This window comes from Felis catus, chromosome D2 (assembly GCF_018350175.1).
Source record: "Felis catus isolate Fca126 chromosome D2, F.catus_Fca126_mat1.0, whole genome shotgun sequence".
Classification (NCBI taxonomy): Eukaryota; Metazoa; Chordata; class Mammalia; order Carnivora; family Felidae; genus Felis; species Felis catus.
In genome coordinates this window covers 60,378,218-60,397,096 of record NC_058378.1, presented here as the reverse complement: position 1 = coordinate 60,397,096, position 18,879 = coordinate 60,378,218, and the positions used below count along the sequence as shown (strand labels likewise).

The 18,879-nt window shown below is 42.0% G+C and overlaps 1 protein-coding gene across 3 annotated transcripts in view; it reads left to right on the top strand.

Moving 5' to 3' along the window:
- The first annotated feature begins 2,826 nt into the window (after positions 1-2,826).
- ARMH3 (armadillo like helical domain containing 3) overlaps positions 2,827-18,879 on the top strand; it is a 173,485-nt gene continuing 157,432 nt past the window's right edge. For 2 of the 3 annotated variants that reach the window (XM_045040596.1, XM_045040597.1), the window contains exon 1: positions 16,744-16,856. In XM_045040596.1, the coding sequence (XP_044896531.1) occupies positions 16,755-16,856 (102 nt within the window). In that variant the 5' untranslated portion in view covers positions 16,744-16,754. Of the gene's footprint in view, positions 2,978-16,743; positions 16,857-18,879 lie in introns of those variants that run through there. The other variant, XM_003994351.6, reaches the window with a different exon arrangement.

Sequence of the window (18,879 nt, the reverse complement as noted above, 5' to 3'; positions counted from 1 at the left end):
TTTATCACCCAAACTAAGAATTTGCTAAAAATCAAAATTAAAATGTACTTAAAAATTTTTTTTAATGTTTAATTTTGAGAGAGAGACCGAGCATGAGCGGGGGAGGGGCAGAGAGAGACACACACACACAGAATCCCAAGCAGGCTCCAGGCTCTGAGCTGTCAGCACAGAGTCGTAGGCGGGGCTCCACCTCACAAACCAGGTCATGAGATCATGACCTGAACTGAAGTTGGTCGCTTAATTGACCAAGCCACCCAGACGCCCCAAAACATACTTTAGAGGCACCGAGTGTATGTAATTTCTCTAGCAACACCTACACATTGATATGCAGGGGTCCTTTCCACCCCTGACTGCCTTCTCAGATGATGTGGTATTCCCCCTCCCTCCAAGTCCAGTCCCTCCTCATGAGTCTGCTTCTCCCTCCTTCCCCCAACAACTTCAGTGAGAATTTGCATCAGCCTCATTCTGTCCTCTTGCTCTCAGCATAGAAACACTCTCCAGTCTGCCCTGTCTTAGAACTCACTCTTTCATCCTCGTCTCCCCACTACCACTACCACAGTGGCTTCCTCTCCTTTCCCCTTCAATCAAGTTTCTTGCAAAGATCCTCTAGCATTTGCTGCCTCCACTCTCTCTCCTTCTATTCATTCCTCAAACCACTACTTATCTGAAGTAGATTTTCCTGATGTCTTCAAGGATATTTTTATTTCCTTTTCTAAGAAGCTTGACAACCTCTTTGATAGTCCCTCCTGTGATTTCCATGGCATCTTTCTCCTGTTATTTTCCTCTTTTTTAGATAGTACTTCATCAATAAATGTTGGTATTTAAACTTTATTATGGGCCTGATCTCTCTCTCTCTCTTTTTTCTCTCTCATTCTTTCTTTTTGTTGTCCTCTTCTTAGCCCATTCCTTTCTCATGGTTTGAACAATTACTACTAAGTTAATGGCTCAAAAACATTTATCTACCGTAGATATGTCTGCTGAGCTCCAGTAAAGGGTACCCACATGTCTACTAAATATCTCTGGTTGAATGTCTCACGGCATTTCAATCTCAACATGTCCTAAACATCACCTTCCTCCCCAATTTGTCCTCCTCCATTTGTTTCCAGTTGTCACAGGATTTATTTCATCTTTGTATCCTCACTTTTAGACATGAGCCTGGCACAGAGAAAGACTTCAATAGATGTTTGGTGAAGGAATGAATAAGCTTGAGTGGCCACATGTCTGTGTGTGTGATATCACTGAGGAAACTTTTGGCTAAGAGTTACAGAATAGTTACAGAAATAGGCCCTCTTAAGAAAAGTGAAATTTATTCGAACATAAGGGAGGAGAAGGCTTGGAAAATGACCAGGAAGCAAGATACTCTTTGAAGGCCGAGAAATAGGAAGCACGACTGTTTTTCAGCAGGAATCATCTGGCCAGGGTATACTTGTTATGAATAAATTTTGACCATCCCTTCATTTTTGCATCTTTTGGCCAAGAGTCAAAACCTTGGAGGCTGCACCTAGTGGTCAAAGTCAGGTCATATGAACTCACTTACTTTGGCTGCTCAAGGTCTGGTTTTCTACCAAGAATATACCCAAAGGAAGAGGCCCTCAGAATATGAGAGGAAGGGTTCAAGGCTGGATAATCAAAACAATATGACATAGGCCTTTTACTATCCCTGTTTTTCAGATAGGAAACAAAGGTTTATTTATTTATTTAACTATATTTATTTTTAGTAATTGCTACACTCAATGTAGGGTTTGAACTCACCACCCAAGATCAAGAGTCTCATGCTCTTCCGACTGAGCCAGCCAGGCACCCTGTAACTAAGGTTTAAAGAGCTCAAGTAATTGTCCAAAGACATACAGCAAATAGGTAGCAGTTTTAGGATTCATTCTCACAGTATTCCAGAGGTTGTGCTCTTACCTACTCAGTGTATGGCCTTCTAAACTTAACCCTTGTCTGAATCTGTATTTAATTAACTTCTTTGATATAGGCATGGACAGTGTGTTATGTTGCTTCACCTTTATACCCTCTCCTCTAAGACTTGGCCCCATCTTCACCTTCCCCAGGAAGCCTCCAGAGATTGACATGGAATTTTCCCTTCTCTGAATTTTCAGGGCATTTACAACTTGAGCCTTCCTAAGCCTGCCCTTGATAACTCACTGTCTGATTATTTTTTATTTATTTATTTATTTATTTATTTATTTATTTATTTATTTAAAATGCTTATTTTTGAGAGAGCACAAGCAGGAGAGGGGCAGAGAAAGAGGGAGAGAGAGAGAATCCCAAGCAGGTTCTGTGTTATCAGCAGGCAGCCCAAAGCAAGGCTTGATCCTGGGAACCTTGAGATCATGACATGAGCTGAAAGGAAGAGTCAGATGCTTAACCCACTGAGCCACCCAGGTGCCCCAGCAGCCTATCTTTTTTTTAAATTTTCCATTTTGTACAGAGAAAATTGAGACTCAGAGGAGTTACTTGCCCAGTTAACCCATGTTACTTTGAACACACTAGGCACAAAATACTGTTTGTTGAATGGATTTGTTTCCAATTTTTCATTTACAAACTTGCCATAAACATCTTGGAACATATATCTTTATTCCTATAAATGGAATTGCCGAGTTCAGAGTCCGCTGTATTTAGAAAGTGTGTATGTATATTTCTCCCATATTTGAAAATCTGCTATTGCAGCTTGTATCCAGTAGACTCTCAATAGATGTTTCTTTGGCTAATTTATTTCTCGCGGTGCATTTCGGGAGTTGTAGTCTTTGCGAAGATTGCTGGGAACCATGGTCTGAGCCAGGCTCAGGAAACGGGCGTGGACGTACCTATCACACAGCGGGCTTTAGGACCCGGCGGGGCACCGTGGGCCGGGGGAAGGGTCGGGGGAGGTCGGGAGCGCGTCCGTGAGCCGAGAGTAACAGCGGCGTCGGTGGCGTCGGGAGCGAGCGGGTCCGGGAGCGGCGCGGGTGGTGGAGGAGGAGCCCGGGGCTCGGTAAGCGGCGCCGGCCCGGGCCGGTCCCCGAACCTGACCAACCCCTGCAGCTCCTGTCGGACTAGGCCTTGGCCCCGAGGCGGCTCTGGGGGCGGGGCCTGCGCTCGCCTTGGGGACGAAGGTGGTGGCGGGTGGGAGGGGGAGGGCAGCTGCTGAGGCGGGCCGAGTTGGCGTGCGGCTAGGAGGCTGGGCCCGGGCGGCGGAGGGGGCTGGAAGCGGCTCGCTCCTCCAGCGGCTGGTCCCTCGGACCTTCCGGTGCCGGTCACGGCCCTCCCACTCCCTGCTGGGTCCTCCTAGCTGCCGAGATGCTGACCTTTGACCCGAGCGTGGGGCTGATCCTGCCGCCTCAAGCTGCCTCCAGAGCCTCTCCCACTCAGCTTGTCCCCACTCGAGGGAGGCCTTCTGCCCAGCCCAGCCTGGCCCTGGGATGAGGGCCCTTGGACAGGACCTCTGAGAAGGGTTAGAGGCAGGCCCGGTTGTCCTGGAAGGCCCCTCATCCTGCCCCTTTTTTCAGTGTCTGACGGGCTGCAGTCCACCTTACACCCAGAATCAATGAAGCGACCGTGTTTTCTCAGGGTTACTTGGTGCAAGCCTGGGAGATGAACCTGTTCCCAGGCAGGCGTGGGGAAGAAGTAAATAGAGGAAAAGAAGCAGGTTCTCTGAGGAAGGAGAGCTATCAGAAGCCAGGGAATGCTGCCTTTGGAGACTGGGGAAGTGCGAACTTGGGCCAGACTGAAAAGTGTTTCTGGATCATCAGACCTTCCCCGTTTCTTTCTCTCCAGAAAAAGTTTTGAGCTTAGTGAGGACGGTTTCTTTGCTATTCTGAGTTCCCAGTGACTTTGTAAACCAGGACAAGTATGGTTTGTGTTCCTGTCTTAAGCACAAGTTAATGGAATTATTTTGGGTGTGTCTTCAGCTGGATTTGTGTGCACAGTACTTTCCTAGGGGAAAGTTTTTGGGATATCAAGTCGATCAGTCTAGGGAAAGGTGGATCCTTCTTGTTAGGATTGTAAAGGGGGGGATTCCCACTCTTCTTAGTCAATTGGGAAGCGTTTATGACTTTTTTTTTTTTAAAGTAGGCTCCAGGCCCAGCTCAAAGCCAAAGCTGGGGCTTGAACTCAGGACCCTGAGATTGAGACCTGAGCTGAAATCAAGAGTCTGACCCTTAACTATCTGAGCCACCCAGGTGCCCCAAGACTATTTCATTGGATGTTTAGGCATTATAATTCACTCATTCGTTCAACATTTGTGTTAATAGAATTTTTAAAAACCCTTGAAAACTCAAAGCAGTTGTGACAGTTGGAATCTCACATAGAGTCAAGTTCAGAAATCATAAAACTTGGGGAAAACAGCCAATCACAAATTGGTCCAGGATATATGAAGGTGAACTGTTTATTCAACACACATTTATTGAGTAGATACTATGTAACTGGCCCTGTGGTTAGAAATAGGAGTATCTTTTCTCAAGGACATCAGAGAAACATTCATATGAAAATTATAGTGCACTGTTACATATCCATATGAAGAAATTTATACAGTGTGAGGGGAATATTGCCATTGTGTGGGAGAGTCAAGGATATTTTTGCAAGGAGGAGTTACTTTAGTTGGGTTTTGAAGGATGAGTAGGAGCTTGTACAAATAAGGTGTTCCAGTTCAAGAGCACAGCATGCACAAAGGCATGGTGAAAGTGTGAGGACAAGAAATAACATGATGTTTAAGTATTAGAAATTTGTCCTGGGGCGCCTGGGTGGCGCAGTCGGTTAAGCGTCCGACTTCAGCCAGGTCACGATCTCGCGGTCCGTGAGTTCGAGCCCCGCGTCGGGCTCTGGGCTGATGGCTCAGAGCCTGGAGCCTGTTTCCGATTCTGTGTCTCCCCCTCTCTCTGCCCGTCCCCCGTTCATGCTCTGTCTCTCTCTGTCCCAAAAATAAATAAACGTTGAAAAAAAAAATTTAAAGAAATTTGTCCTAAGCAGGATGTTTGGTGGGGAACTTGCCATGAGGTAAGACTGAAAGGAGAGTAGGGAGCCATTGGAGTTATTTATGTTAGGGAGTGACAGATGTATGAATTAAAGTAATGAGAAATGTGTCAGTGAACTAGTTACCTAGAGTCTGAATAAAGTGTGGCATTGGGAACGAAGAGGAGAGGTATGGATTTTACAAATATTTCTGAGATATGCAACATAACTTAGTGACTAGGGAGAGAGTAGGCTAAGGTTTGTAATTTGAGAGATTGGGTGAATGGGCATTTCACTGACCAGGATGTGGATTAGAAAAAGTAGAGCAAATTTTTAAGGGTTGGGGTGACTATGGAAACAGGTGTAGGGGGGATATCTGGTTTGTTGAGATCAAGTTGTTTGTGGGGTGTGCACACGGAAGTGTTAGGAGACAGCTGGAAGTAAGGAGGCCTGGCGAGCTTAATATCTTGGCCATAGCTCTCTGTAGGTGAGGCCATATATGAAAAAATCCTGGGGAAAATGATGTCTGTTTTGTTTGTTGATAAGGAAGAATTGGAATCTGCACTTCTTCCATTCAGCAGTGAGCTTCTCAAGGCAGGTACCATAACTTAGTAATTTTGGGTCCCCTTTTTGTCTCATACTTTACCTGTGCCATTATAAGGTCTTGATAAATGTTAGTTATTAAGCCAGCAAGAAATCCGTTTACTTAGCAAGGTTGCAGTTACCTGTTGGGTTTTTTTTTTAAATTTTTTTTTCAACGTTTATTTATTTTTGGGACAGAGAGAGACAGAGCATGAACGGGGGAGGGGCAGAGAGAGAGGGAGACACAGAATCGGAAACAGGCTCCAGGCTCTGAGCCATCAGCCCAGAGCCCGACGCGGGGCTCGAACTCCCAGACCGCGAGATCGTGACCTGGCTGAAGTCGGACGCTTAACCGACTGCGCCACCCAGGCGCCCCTACCTGTTGGGTTTTAAGAAGATTATGAGAGTCTGTCTTAGAATTTTCGTTTTATACTTAGGTGGTATTCATGAGGCTTGTATGGTTGAACAGGAAAGGAAATGAAGAAGATATGAGTGACGTGCTGCTTGAGGAGGTTCAGGGCTTGAACAGGAGATGGACAGTATTAATTTACAGGAGGCTCCAGCTCATTGAGAAGAGGTTCTTACAATGAATTCTCATTCTGGGAAATGTCAGAAAAATGTGATTTTCAGTCAAAGTTTCCCGAAAGCCTGTCAGTTTGGAGTTGGGTCCTCCTTATGAAGGTGCAAGCATGTTCCTTCTTGTATAAAATAATTTGAAAGGGAACCTGAGGTAGTCATGTTTATTTAAACCTCTTCATCTGTATTATTAGTTTGTGCAAGTAGGCAGACTCAGTAAATTCATTTGGGACCAGACTGAATTCTCTTCTGTGAAGCTACTTCACCTCTAGTGGATGCAGACAGTGGCTGATACCTAGAGTAAGGATTGGGAAATTCCTGTTTTTGCCATGTGCTGCTTAGTCTTAGGAAAGTCCCTGAATTACTTCCACTTTCCTTTTTCCTTTTCTATTCTTTTAAACATTTTTTAAAATGTTCACTTATTTTTGAGGGAGAGACAGGGTGCAAGTGGGTGAGGGGCAGAGAGAGAGGGAAACACAGAATCTGAAGCAGGCTCCAGGCTCTGAGCTGTCAGCACAGAGCCCGATGTGGGGCTCGAACTCCCAAACTGCAAGATCATGACCTGAGCCGAAGTCAGATGCTCAACTGACTGAGCCACCCAGGCGCCCCCACCCCTTTATGTATGTATGTATGTATGTATGTATGTATGTATGTATGTATGTATGTATTTATTTTTGAGAGAGAGAGAGAGAGCGCGCGCTTGAGAGAGCACGCATGAGCAGGGGAGGGGCAGGAGAGAGGGAGACACAATTTGAAGTAGGCTTCAGGCTCCGAACTGTCAGCATCGAGCCCAGTGCGGGGCTTGAACTCACCAACGGTGAGATCATGACCTGAGCCGAAGTTGGTCGCTTAACTGACTGAGCCACCCGGGCGCCCCTATTTCTACTTTCAAGTGTAAGCTAAACACCCATTCTGAGGTGAGCCCTGTAGAGCACATGCAAGATGTGAATGCTGCCCCATAGTGGCTCATGTACCTACTGAATCAGGCTGGTTCTTTCCTAGTAGAAAATAGGGATGATGCTTGTCAGACAATGTCCTGACTTGACTGACTTTTCTTGGATAAGGTGGGAGCGTTGATATTATGGATATCAGTTTGGAGTTTCCGCAGAACTTTAACTGAATCTGGATTTTGAGTATTCCGTTAGTCAACACCTGATTTTTTGCACTACTGGGATATTCTGCTAGGACAAAGGACTACCAGAGAAGGATTTAGTGTCTTTACCACTTTCTATAGCTGTTTTACTTTGGCAAGTGAAATCTTCATTGTCAAATTATGGTAATTAAGTACCTACTACAATAGTACCTATCTACTTTAAAGGATTAAATAAAGTATATTTAAAGCACTGAGAACAGTGCCAACTATATAGTCAGTATTCAGTAGTGTTATTTATCATATATCACCTTGATTGGAAGGCTGTGCTCTGAAAGATTTGGAGGAATGAGTGATGAGTTCCCTCCCCAGGACTTCATAGAAGAAAAGTGATAGCCTGAGGGGATGGTGGCCTATCCTTTAGCTCTCCATGAAGAAATTCAAAGAGGTGGCTTCATGAGTGCAGACCTCACTCTGTTTTTATTTTGGAGATAAGAGAGAGTGACTAGCACTAAAAATCCATTAAAATGGAAAGGCATTATATGCTTCAGAGACAGTCTGTGGGGTGGAATTGGGGGAACCAGTGTCCCATGCTATGAGAGAAGCTGTGGCGAGGAACCACGTGGAACAGTAGGATGTGAATCCAGCAAGTGAACTAAATCCTCGGTCCTTCAGAAAGAAAGAGGCATGTTAGGAACTGGTTTGAGAAGGTAAGGGTTGGAGTTTGGAAGTAGAAATCCTCTACATTTTCTTAAATGTTTATAGTGCTAGTATTTACCTTTAAGGAGTGTGGTATGCCTTTCGGAAGAATTTAGGGAGCAGATAACTTCTGCCTAAGGATTAGACACACACACATATACATACGCACACACACACACACATATACCCATGCTTCTGGAGAAATTGTGGACTTTTAGGAGAGCCAGGGCAGGAGACTATATTTCTGGTTTTATAAACATACTGCTTCTTGTGTATTGAGTGAATGGCCAGTGATCAGACAATGATAATATTTGACTCAGCTAACCACAGCTTCTGGGGAGACAAGATTTTTATCTCCTTCACTTGAAACATTTTAGATTACTGTAGTCAGTGTGTCTTGTAGTGATCTATCACAGATGGACAAACTGGGGCTGAGGTCCTAAGGGAGGGGATGCCATTGGTGAGTTAGTGTGGGGAGAATGAGCTGGGAGTAGGTGAGGGCTGCTCCAGTGCCTTTTCTAGAGGTGACAAGTTTTATTCATCCTCTCAGAATGGTCCTATGTTTAGATGTTCCTTTCAAAGCATTTGATGAGTTTCAACGCTTTGATGAGTACTTCTCAAACTTTAGTGAGTATCAGAATTACTTGGGATAAAGTTTTTCAACCTTGTTAACTTTCACATATTGAGCCAGATAATTCTTTGTTGTGAGGACTGTCCAGTGCATTGTAGAATGTTAGCTTTCCCCTACCTAGTAGATGATAGTAGTATCTCCTTTCCCAGTTGTGACAGACAAAAATGTTTCCAGTCATTAATTTCCCCTGGAAGGCAAAATTGCCACAGTTGAGAACCACTGACCTGGGGTGATTATTAAAAATGTAGACCCCTAGTGTCAACTGTACTAAAAAAAAAAAAAAAAAATCTAGACCCCTAGTCCTTATCTTGAAAAGTCTGTTTCAGTAGTGGGAAAAGGGAGCTTAGGGATCTACATTTTCAGGAGGCACCTCAGGAGGTTCTGAAACAAGTGATCACAGCTCAGTGGTAGCAAAGTATAATCGTTCCTAAGCTGAGAGCTGTATAGATTTATACTTGACTTGCTCTGCATTTCATCTTTCTGTCTTACCTTACTGTATCTTTCCGTTCATTATCAAATTTTGGTGGAGAATTATCCTTAGAGCACTGACTAAGCTCAATTAAAATTTTATCGGGGCGCCTGGGTGGCTCATTCAGTTACGTGTCCCAACTTCAGCTCAGGTCATGATCTTGCAGCTTGTGAGTTTGAGCCCCGAATTGAGCTCTGTGCTGACAGCTCAGAGCCTGGAGCCTGCTACCAATTCTGTGCCTCCCTCTTTCTCTCTCTGCCCCTTTCCCACTTGTGCTCGCTCGCTCGCTCTCTCTCTCTCTCTCTCTCTCTCAAAAATAAACATTAAAAAAGTTATTATCAATTAAATCTTTTTGTGGATATTACTGAGTTTCAGCTGTTTTTTTTTTTCTATTACCATATTGGATACATCTATCAACTTTACTAGACAGATTCCTTTCCAGTGTTTTCTTCCAAGTTTTTCTACCATTCCATTCATTTGTATGTCTTGTTCACTTTACCATTATCAATATTTATATACAATATTTATATATATATATATATGCATGTGTCAGACACATGCATATGTATCTTTTACTACTTACGGTGGCACTTCTACCCATTGGCAAACTAGAGTGTTGAAACTCAAGATATCTGGACATCCTAAAGTTTGTTCATTGAGAACTGGCCTGGAACCTCATCTCAGTTTCTCTGCAGATCCTCAGCTTTGTTTATATATAGGTTACACCACTTCTGCCCACTCTTCTGCCTTTTGAGAGACAGGGTAGCATAGTGTTTAAGAGCAGGGATTCTAACATGTGGCTGAGTTTGAGTCCCTACTCTCACACTGGCAGGTTTTTTTTTTTTGTTATTTTGTTTGTTTGTTTGTTTTTGTAACCATTTTATGCTTTAGTTTTCTTATGGTAAAGTTCCAGGATCATAGGTCTGTGAGGATAAAACCAATTAATGTATACAAAGTGCTTATAACAGTGCCTGGTGCATAGTAAATGTTAAGCAAATGTTAATGTTTTGGTTGTTATTTTTGATTAGTGTCCTGAGTGTGCAAGTTGAGGTCCCTGCTAGTTCTAGTGTTTTGCATGGGTGCTGTTAATTTTCATATACGTATGATCGCACAGACTTTTTAAAAAATTATTATATGTTTATTTTTAAAAAATATTTATTTTTTAAAGTTTTTTAAATTATTTTGAGAGAGAGAGAGAGAGAGAGAGTGCAAGTGCGTGGGGGAGGAGCAGAGAGAGAGAGAGAGAGAGAGAGAGAGAGAGTGCAAGTGCGTGGGGGAGGAGCAGAGAAAGAGAGAGAGAGAGAGAGTGCAAGTGCGTGGGGGAGGAGCAGAGAGAGAGAGAGAGAGAGAGAGAGAGAGAGAGAGAATCCAAGCAGGCTCTGTGCTGTCAGTGCAGAGCCTAATGTGGGGCTCCATCCCACAATTGTGAGATCATGACCTGAACTAAAGTCAAGAGTCGGGGGCATTTAACTGACTGAGCCAGCCAGGGGCCCCCAGACGGTTTTTGTTTTTGTTTTTTTTTTTTTTTTTAGCTCAAGGAATAGCTTATGTAATGGAAAGTGTACAACTTGATGATTTTCTTTCTTTTCTTTGTGTGACCTCCACTCTGATCAAGATAGAGCACATTTTCTGGGGCGCCTGGGTGGCGCAGTCGGTTGAGCGTCCGACTTCAGCCAGGTCACGATCTCGCGGTCCGTGAGTTCGAGCCCCGCGTCGGGCTCTGGGCTGATGGCTCAGAGCCTGGAGCCTGTTTCCGATTCTGTGTCTCCCTCTCTCTCTACCCCTCCCCCATTCATGCTCTGTCTCTCTCTGTCCCAAAAATAAATAAAAATGTTGAAAAAAAAAAAAAAGATAGAGCACATTTTCAGCACCTGAGTAGGCTTCCTTGTGCCACTTCCTCCCACTCATCTCCCCACCAGAGGTAACCACTGTTCTGACCTCTGTCACCATGGATTAATTTTGCTGTCTTTGAACTTCATATAAATAGAATCATTTGTTTGCACTCTTTTCTTTCAGAGGTTTTTATTCAACATCTGTGAAAGCGATCAATATTTTTTCAGTAATTTGTTCTTTTAAATTTCTGGGTAGTACCCTGTTCTACAAATAAATTATAATCTTCCCATTCTGCTGATGGACATTTGAATTCTTTTTTATGTATGGAAAAAACTCACAAAAACACAACATACCCACTTCAGAAACCTTTCAACATTTCAAAAAAGAAATGTTTATTATAATCTAGGCATTTTGGCTCTTCTGTTCCTCGAACACGCCAAGTATGTTCAAATCTTGGAGACTTTGCATTTGCCATTCCCTCTATGCCTTTCCCTCTAGCACTTTTGCCAAGACTTTCATGTGGCTGTTTCCTTCCTGTTATTTTGGTTCCAGCCCACATATTACTTGTCATAGAGGCCTTTAATCTCTCAGTCTAATGTAGTCCCCCTATATAGTTTGTCTTCAAGGTACTTATCACTTGTTTGTTATCTTTTCCCCACTCTAGAATGAAAACTCTGAAAGCAGAAATCTTGTCTGTCATGTTAACTTCTGTGTCCCTAGTGCTTGGTACCAAAAAGGTGCTCAACAGATATTTGTAGAATGAATGAATGCCTGATCTGTGCATATGTTTTTTCTTTCTAGAAGATGGGCACATTGGTTTTTATTCATTTTTTTTCTCCTTTCCTTTTTCCTTTTCTCTCTCCTTTTTCTTTTCTTATGTACTGGTTGAAATGTTGTAGGATGTTTACCTCAGCATCTACCTATAGGTGGTGTTTTGGAGCTTCACTCACCAGTGAAGAGAGGGTGATACTTGCTAACAGTCCATTACCAGTATGAACCTAGAACCCCAGTCCATTAAATTTGGAAGCCTATAGAGAACTGTTCCATGGCCTCCCCCCGGCCCCCGGGTTTATTGAACTGAGATATAATTGATATATTATTGAGATTATAATTAATATATAACATCGATATATAATTTTAAAGTGCACGATGTGATGATTGGATACACATATACATTGTGAAATGATTGCCATGATAAGGTTAATTAAAACATTCATGCATGAGGCACCTGGATGGCCCAGTCAGTTGAGCGTCTGACTTCAGCTCAGGTTATGATTTCATGGCTCGTGAGTTCGAGCACAGAGCCTGGAGCCTGCTTCAGTTCCTGTGTCTCCATCTCTCTCTGCCCCTCTGCTGCTGCTGTTGCTGCTGCTGCTGCTCTCTCTCTCTCTCTCAAAAGTAAATAAACATTAAAATTAAAAAAAAAAACACCATTCATCTATCATCTCACATAGGCATATTCATGTTGTTGCAAATGGCAGGATTTCCTTCCTTTTTTGTAGCTGAATGATACTCCATTTTATGTGTATACCACATTTTCTTTATCCATTCATTTATTGATAAGACTCTTAGGTTGTTTCCATAGCTTGACTATTGTGAATAATGCTGCAGTGAACATGGGGATGCCGGTATCTCTTTAATGAGATAGTGATTTCATTTCCTTTGGATATATACACAGAAGTGCGATTGCTGGATCATATCATAGTTTTATTTTTAATATTTTGAGGAACCTCTATACTGTTTTCTGTAGTGGCTGCACTGATTTACATTCCCAACACTGTACAGAGGTTCCCTTTTCTGAACACACTTGCCAGTGCTGCTTTTTACAGATTGGCAAATTGAAGCCCAGGGAAGGAAAGGAAATTAAAGTTCATAGAATGAGTGTAGAAGAATTGGGGCTAAAACTCAAGACGTTTTGCTGTTATTTAGTATTTTTTTAAACTTTTTTTTAATGTTTATTTTTGAGAGAGAGAGAGAGTGTGGCAGAATGGGAGTGGGGTAGAGTGCCTTTCTCTCAGGCAGAGAAAGAGGGAGACACGGAATCTGAAGCAGGCTCCAGGCTCCCAGCTGTCAGCACAGAGCCCGACGTGGGGCTCGAACTCACCAACTGCAAGATTATGACCAAGCCGAAGTCGGATGCCCATGCCCCAACCGACTGAGCCACCCAGGCGCCCCAAGCTGTTTTGCTTTTAGATTTTTTCCAGTTTTATTGAAAAATAACTGACATACATCAGTATAAAAGGCGTAACAGCATGATGGTTTAAAAAACAAATTTTTTTTTTAATCTTTATTTATTTTTGAAAGAGAGACGGAATGTGAGCAGGGGAGGAGCAGGGAGAGAGAGGGAGACACAGAATCCAAAGCAGGCTCCAGGCTCCGAGCTGTCAGTATAGAGCCCAACACGGGGCTCGAACTCATGAACTGTGAGATCATGACCTGAGCTGAAGTCAGACACTCAACCCTCAACCGACTGAGCCACCCAGGCACCCCTGTGGTTTTATTTACATATATTGTGAATTGATTACCTCGGGTTTCATTAGCCTCTGTCATCTCATGTAGATACAATACCAAGACTTTTGATAGATTAACTCTGGAAACTCTCTGGAAATTAGAGTGAATTTCTTTTAAATTAATTTTCTGCTACTAGAGTTGGCATGTATTGTGCTCAAGAAGACAGTAAAGTCAATGAATAACTAACTTGCTTAGTGTAACTAGCATTTCTTGTGTATTAGGCATTGGCAGAGTTTGGCTTTAGGTTTTAAAATCTTGATATTTGGTTGTTTTACCCTGAAGGGATATGAAATGATGTGCATTTAAGACAGTCGTGGCTGGATTGCCTTAAGATAGAATTCTTAAAAAGTTGTATGACTTGAGTCTTTCAGAGAGAAGTTGTTCTGTGGGTCATGGGATTGGCAGTCCCTGAGGTTTAGTAATAAAAGACTTCATTGATATACCATTTACTGTTGGGTTGGGGGATTTGAAACCATTCCTAAGTTTGATGGTAAGTGAAATTAGGATTGATATGTTGCCTTATTCTTTTTTATATTTTGCCTATTATATCTTATTTCTGAGAAACTGTGTTAAAGCCTAAGATGGCATTTCTGTGGGATTACAGTGGCTTTGCTGTATTTACTGCTTCGCCAGAAGGATTTAAAAGCCCGGATCAACAGAGGTCATAGTGTAGTCGCAGAATGCTTTTATTCCTTCCTCATGATGCCATAGCATTTTCTTTGTACTTTTACTCTGTTTCGCATGATTCGCCTAGTGCTGTGGGGTTATCATGTGTCTGATGTGTCTGTCTCTGCCAATCGATTGAAAGATCCTAGAGGATCAGCTCTGTAGTTTCATTTTTGTAACCCCATAGTGCCTAAATTAGTGTCTTAACCACATTTAGATTTTTTTTTTTTAAGTTTATTTTGAGAGAGAGAAAAAACGCGAGTCAGGGAGGGGCAGAGAGGGAGAGGGAGGGAGAATCCAAGACAGGCTCCACGCTGTTAGCACAGAGCTTGACGTGGAGCTTGAACCCATGAATGGTGAGATCTTGACCTGAGCTGAAGTTGGATGCTTAACCGACTGAGCCACCCACGTGCCCCTAGGTGTTTCTTATGTGTTTGTGGTATTTCAGTGATGCTGAGAGAATTATTCAATGATATGTCTAGTCCAGGGCCTTGTTTTACTTGTAAGGAAACTGGGAAACACAGTGACTTGCTCCATTTCATCTAGGTGGTTGGAACCTAGCGTTCCAGTCTCAGTTTTGCTGGTTGGTTGGTCCATAATGCCTTGCTGCTCCTTAGCTGCTACTGGTTTTCTACAAACAGGAGGCGTTTTCTACAAAAGGGAGAAAAACCCTGAGAAGACATAAATAAATTACACTCACATTACAGATGTGTTCTACCAGTCAGATATTTTACTTTCAAATTTAAGAGCAGAGGCTTAATTTCTGAAATCCGCCCCCCCCCCCCCCCAAACTTTGTAATACAGAGTTCTACACTTCTCTCAGTCCTCAACCCTAGGAGCAATTTTTTCTGTGTTCCATGGGTTAGAAGTGCTGGCAGGAGAAGGAGACTCTTGTCAGTTTCCAGTCACACTTCAGGCACCTTGGGTGGTAAATTCCAATTGTCTGTGATGGTGACAGAGAGTAATGAGACAAGGCTCTTGGCTGAATTCCCCCCCTGCTCCAAATGAGGAAGAGTGATGAAAAGAATTTAACTTCTTAGGAAATCTGGTACTTTGGATGGAATTGTTTTTCCCTCCTCTCCTATTCCCTTTTGCTTATTAGAAAGTATTGATTCTGAAATAGAGAAAGTGAGTTTATTAGATTTGGGGTGGACATTGATTAGCTGTAACCCAATTATAAATCCTCAGAGGGGCATGTTTGTAAACAGGTGCTTCTCACACCCAGAAACTAGTGGTTCCTGCTATTCCCGCTAATCAACTGGTTGAAGCTGAACACATGAAAGGTCTATATCTACTAAGTTTAGAATTGCATTGCTTTTGATTTATTTTAATAGGATCTTGCTGATTTCCAATTTATTTTCCCCCGATAAGGACATCTTCCTCTTGACAACCTATTTAAAAGACACAAGAATGTTTTGAACAGAGGCTGTATTTCATGCTTTAAGGTAAAGCCATGATCAATATAGTATAAATTGCCCCAAAGAATCTTCTCTCTCTTTTTTGGTTGTTGTTGTTGTTAGTTTTTTTTTTCCTTCAGTTTTCTCTGGACCATAGTGCTTATAAAAAAAAGGATAAGATGTGCCAAAGATGCTGGATATCTAGTTGGAGAAATTTTCTGTGCTTTGTGTTTTTTGTGCTCAAAGGTAAATCTCCTTTTTGGCTATATATATATTAGAGAAAGGCCATGTCTGAGATACAGTCTTTTAGGTGTTGGATGCATCTCTTCCTTAAATAAAATTTTGATTTTGATTTGAAACATAGCACGTATTTTCCAAAAGTCACTGAACAAAATTAATTTTGTTCTGCTGCTTTGGGTTTGTCTGGAAGTAAAATCAGCCTCCTTGCTACTGCCCACACTTGCCATTGGATGAGATTAAGTTTCACAACTAGAGCCTAGAATTTAAGAGAGAGACAGGAATTTTGTCAACAGTAGAAAGAATCTGGGAAGTGAGGGGAAATGTGTAAATCCACATGGAGACCTGTGGGATTTCAAGTTCTCCCTTGTAAAAACTTGAAATTCCTTTAAACAAGATGGGGAAATTGGGCGTGATTCATGGAATTGCTTCTATAAAAGAATTGAAAAATACTTTGAAGTTTGATCTGTAATAGTGTTATATATATAATTAGATTTGACAGAAGTAGATTGTTATATTTGGTTATTTTGAAATCAGATTTAATTTTTGTCCTTATAACTGCTATTTTCTGCCTTGGGTCTCTTTCCAGAGGAATTTCTGAAGACAGTCAAGTGCAGTGTGATTTATGAGGCAGTGAAGGCCAAGTACTTTGCAGTGCTGAGGACTTACTTACTTTGGGGAAATCAATGGAGCACATCAGTCTGCAGCACACTTCCTGCCTTAATGGTCCTGAGCTCAATCAATACTTGTAATTTAACTTCGCCATCAGTCTGTGGGCAATGTGTGCTTTGTAGCCTTCCTTCCATCAACCTCAGATATATGGCCAGATCTATTCTAGTTGGAGCTAGTTACACTTTCTTTCCTGGTTTTGGATCTGGTGTAAGCCTTGTCCACTGGCAGGTTTTAAAGATGTAAAATGTGTTTTGCTGTAGGCCAAGCAATGATTTAAGCCTTGAAATTACCTGGTCAGGGGATGGGGTGTTGGACAGATGCACAAGATCTATTACATGGTTTATCATTTTTTTCTTTTTCTTAGAAAAGTTCCCATTGAGAGCTTTTCAACAGACCATCCAGCATCTTGGAGAGCATTTGAGCACTGACTGTGGCTTTCTTTTCACAGATTCTCTAACCATGGCACAGGTGGAGAAAAGAGGGGGTTTGCTCCGGAAATCTTCAGCTTCCAAAAAACCACTGAAGGAAAAAGTGGTGCTGATGTATGATGAGATCTTCATGGTAAGGCCTGGAGCTCTGACAATTCTGCACAGATTGACTCCTTACTTTCTTGTACCAAAATGAGAAATAAGCTCACCTCTGCCTGCTACCTTCTAGTTCTTTAGAGGGAGAATGAGGGTGAGGATGAGAGTGAGCTCTCTCCTGGTGGAGATTATGATCATGTATTAATTTATATGTATTGTTGTTATGTTGTTCTTACAGATTGTTGCCATGAGCCGGGTAAAACAATTGAAAGGAGGGAGGAAACCTCGGGAACTTTTTTTTTCTGAATATCTTTTTTTTTTTTTTTAATGTTTATTTATTTTGAGAGAGAGAGTGTGTGAGTGGGGGAGGACCAGAGAGAGGGAGAGGGAGAATCCAAAGAAGGCTCCACGCTGTCAGTGTAGAGCCTGATGCGGGGCCTGAACCCACAAACCATGAGATCGTGACCTGAGCTGAAATCAAGAGTCAGACGCTTAACCGACTGAGCCACCTAGGCACCCATTTTTTCTGAATATCTTTAAGAAACTTGTCACCCGCATGACCCAACTTACGGACTCTTCTATCCTAAATATTCCTTGAAGTTCCTTTTGGTCCTAGAATTCTATGATTCTAAAAGATGAACTGTTCTTTCTCTCTCAAAATGAATAAACTTAAAAAAAAAAAGATGAATTGTTACATTTCATCTCAAGTACCTAGTGGATGGAACAATTGCTTAGTCTCTCTCATTGTCCAACTCTATAAGATAACTGATGAATTATTAGTGATTAGGTGGAAGATTTCTTTGGGTCTTCATAACTGCTGATTGACCATGATCCAAGCCTTTGTTTTAAAATTTACCCTGTCAGGGAAGGTGAGAGTAAATTAGATACTCTGCGGGGGTACTTACCTTCTGAAATTCTGATCATAGCTAGCATATGTAAAACAGAATAATACTTCTAAAAAGAGTTACTAAGTATTGAATTTTTACTATGTGCCTGGCATTATTCTAAGTGCATTACTAAGTTCATTATCTCTAATTCTGACAAGAATGCTGCAAGAGTGCTATGTTTTCACATATGCTATGTAAAAGAGCATTTCACAGATGAGGAAACTAGGGGTCACAGCTGGAAGGTGATGGAGCCATGGTTTGAACCCTAGTGTTTGACTCTAGGGCCCTTACTTGTTCAACTTTGTCACATGGCCCAGAATAAATAATGTGATCAAGTAAAACATCTAACTCTTGGGAAACCTTAGAGACAGTTTGATATGCACAAAATCAATACAGAATTACGCAGATCAGCACAGTATGGAGCAAATGAGTGGGTACTTGGGTCCTGTTAGAGCTCTCTCTATATGAAGTAGGGTTGGCATACATAGAATTGTTGATTGTGTGAGCTTTGAGTATGGGAAGTGCCAACACCATGAGTAGTCTGAGTTTCATATATAGATAGCAAAATGACATCACTGAAGTGTGAGAGGCAGTGTGTGACCCCTTCTAGGAGAAGGGGATGGAAAGAAATCACTAAATGAGAACCTTATGAGAATGCCAGAAATGTTGCTTCTCTGTGTCATTCTTAGTTAAAAGTCCAGAAGAGATTCCTAGTATGGTATTTTCTTAATAGATCAAGAGTTCGTAACTAATGAATATATTAGTTGGTAGTAATTTTAAAAGGTCAACTTATGGGTGATAGTGGGCAATTGATCTACTGGTTTTATGTCATTAGTTTTCCTTTAAAGTTGAGGTTCTCTTTTTCTTATTTTGCTCCTGAACCAGAAGCCTCGGACTCTTTAGAACTTCTGTTTGAAAATTATTGCTAAGAAATTTTGGGTTTTAGCACTATACTTTTGTTAACCTTTTGGACCAATTTGAATTGAGGAAGACCATATTACAAGCTCTGTACAGTGGACTAAATGCATACAGGAGGGCAAGTAGAAGCAGTCAGCACAAGATGTTGTAAAACCATGTGGTATTGCTGATGTGATTCAGGTTCTGGATCCTGTATGGGTGTAAGTAACTTAACTTTGTGGATCCTCTTTTCTAAAAGGAGGATACAGATAGTAT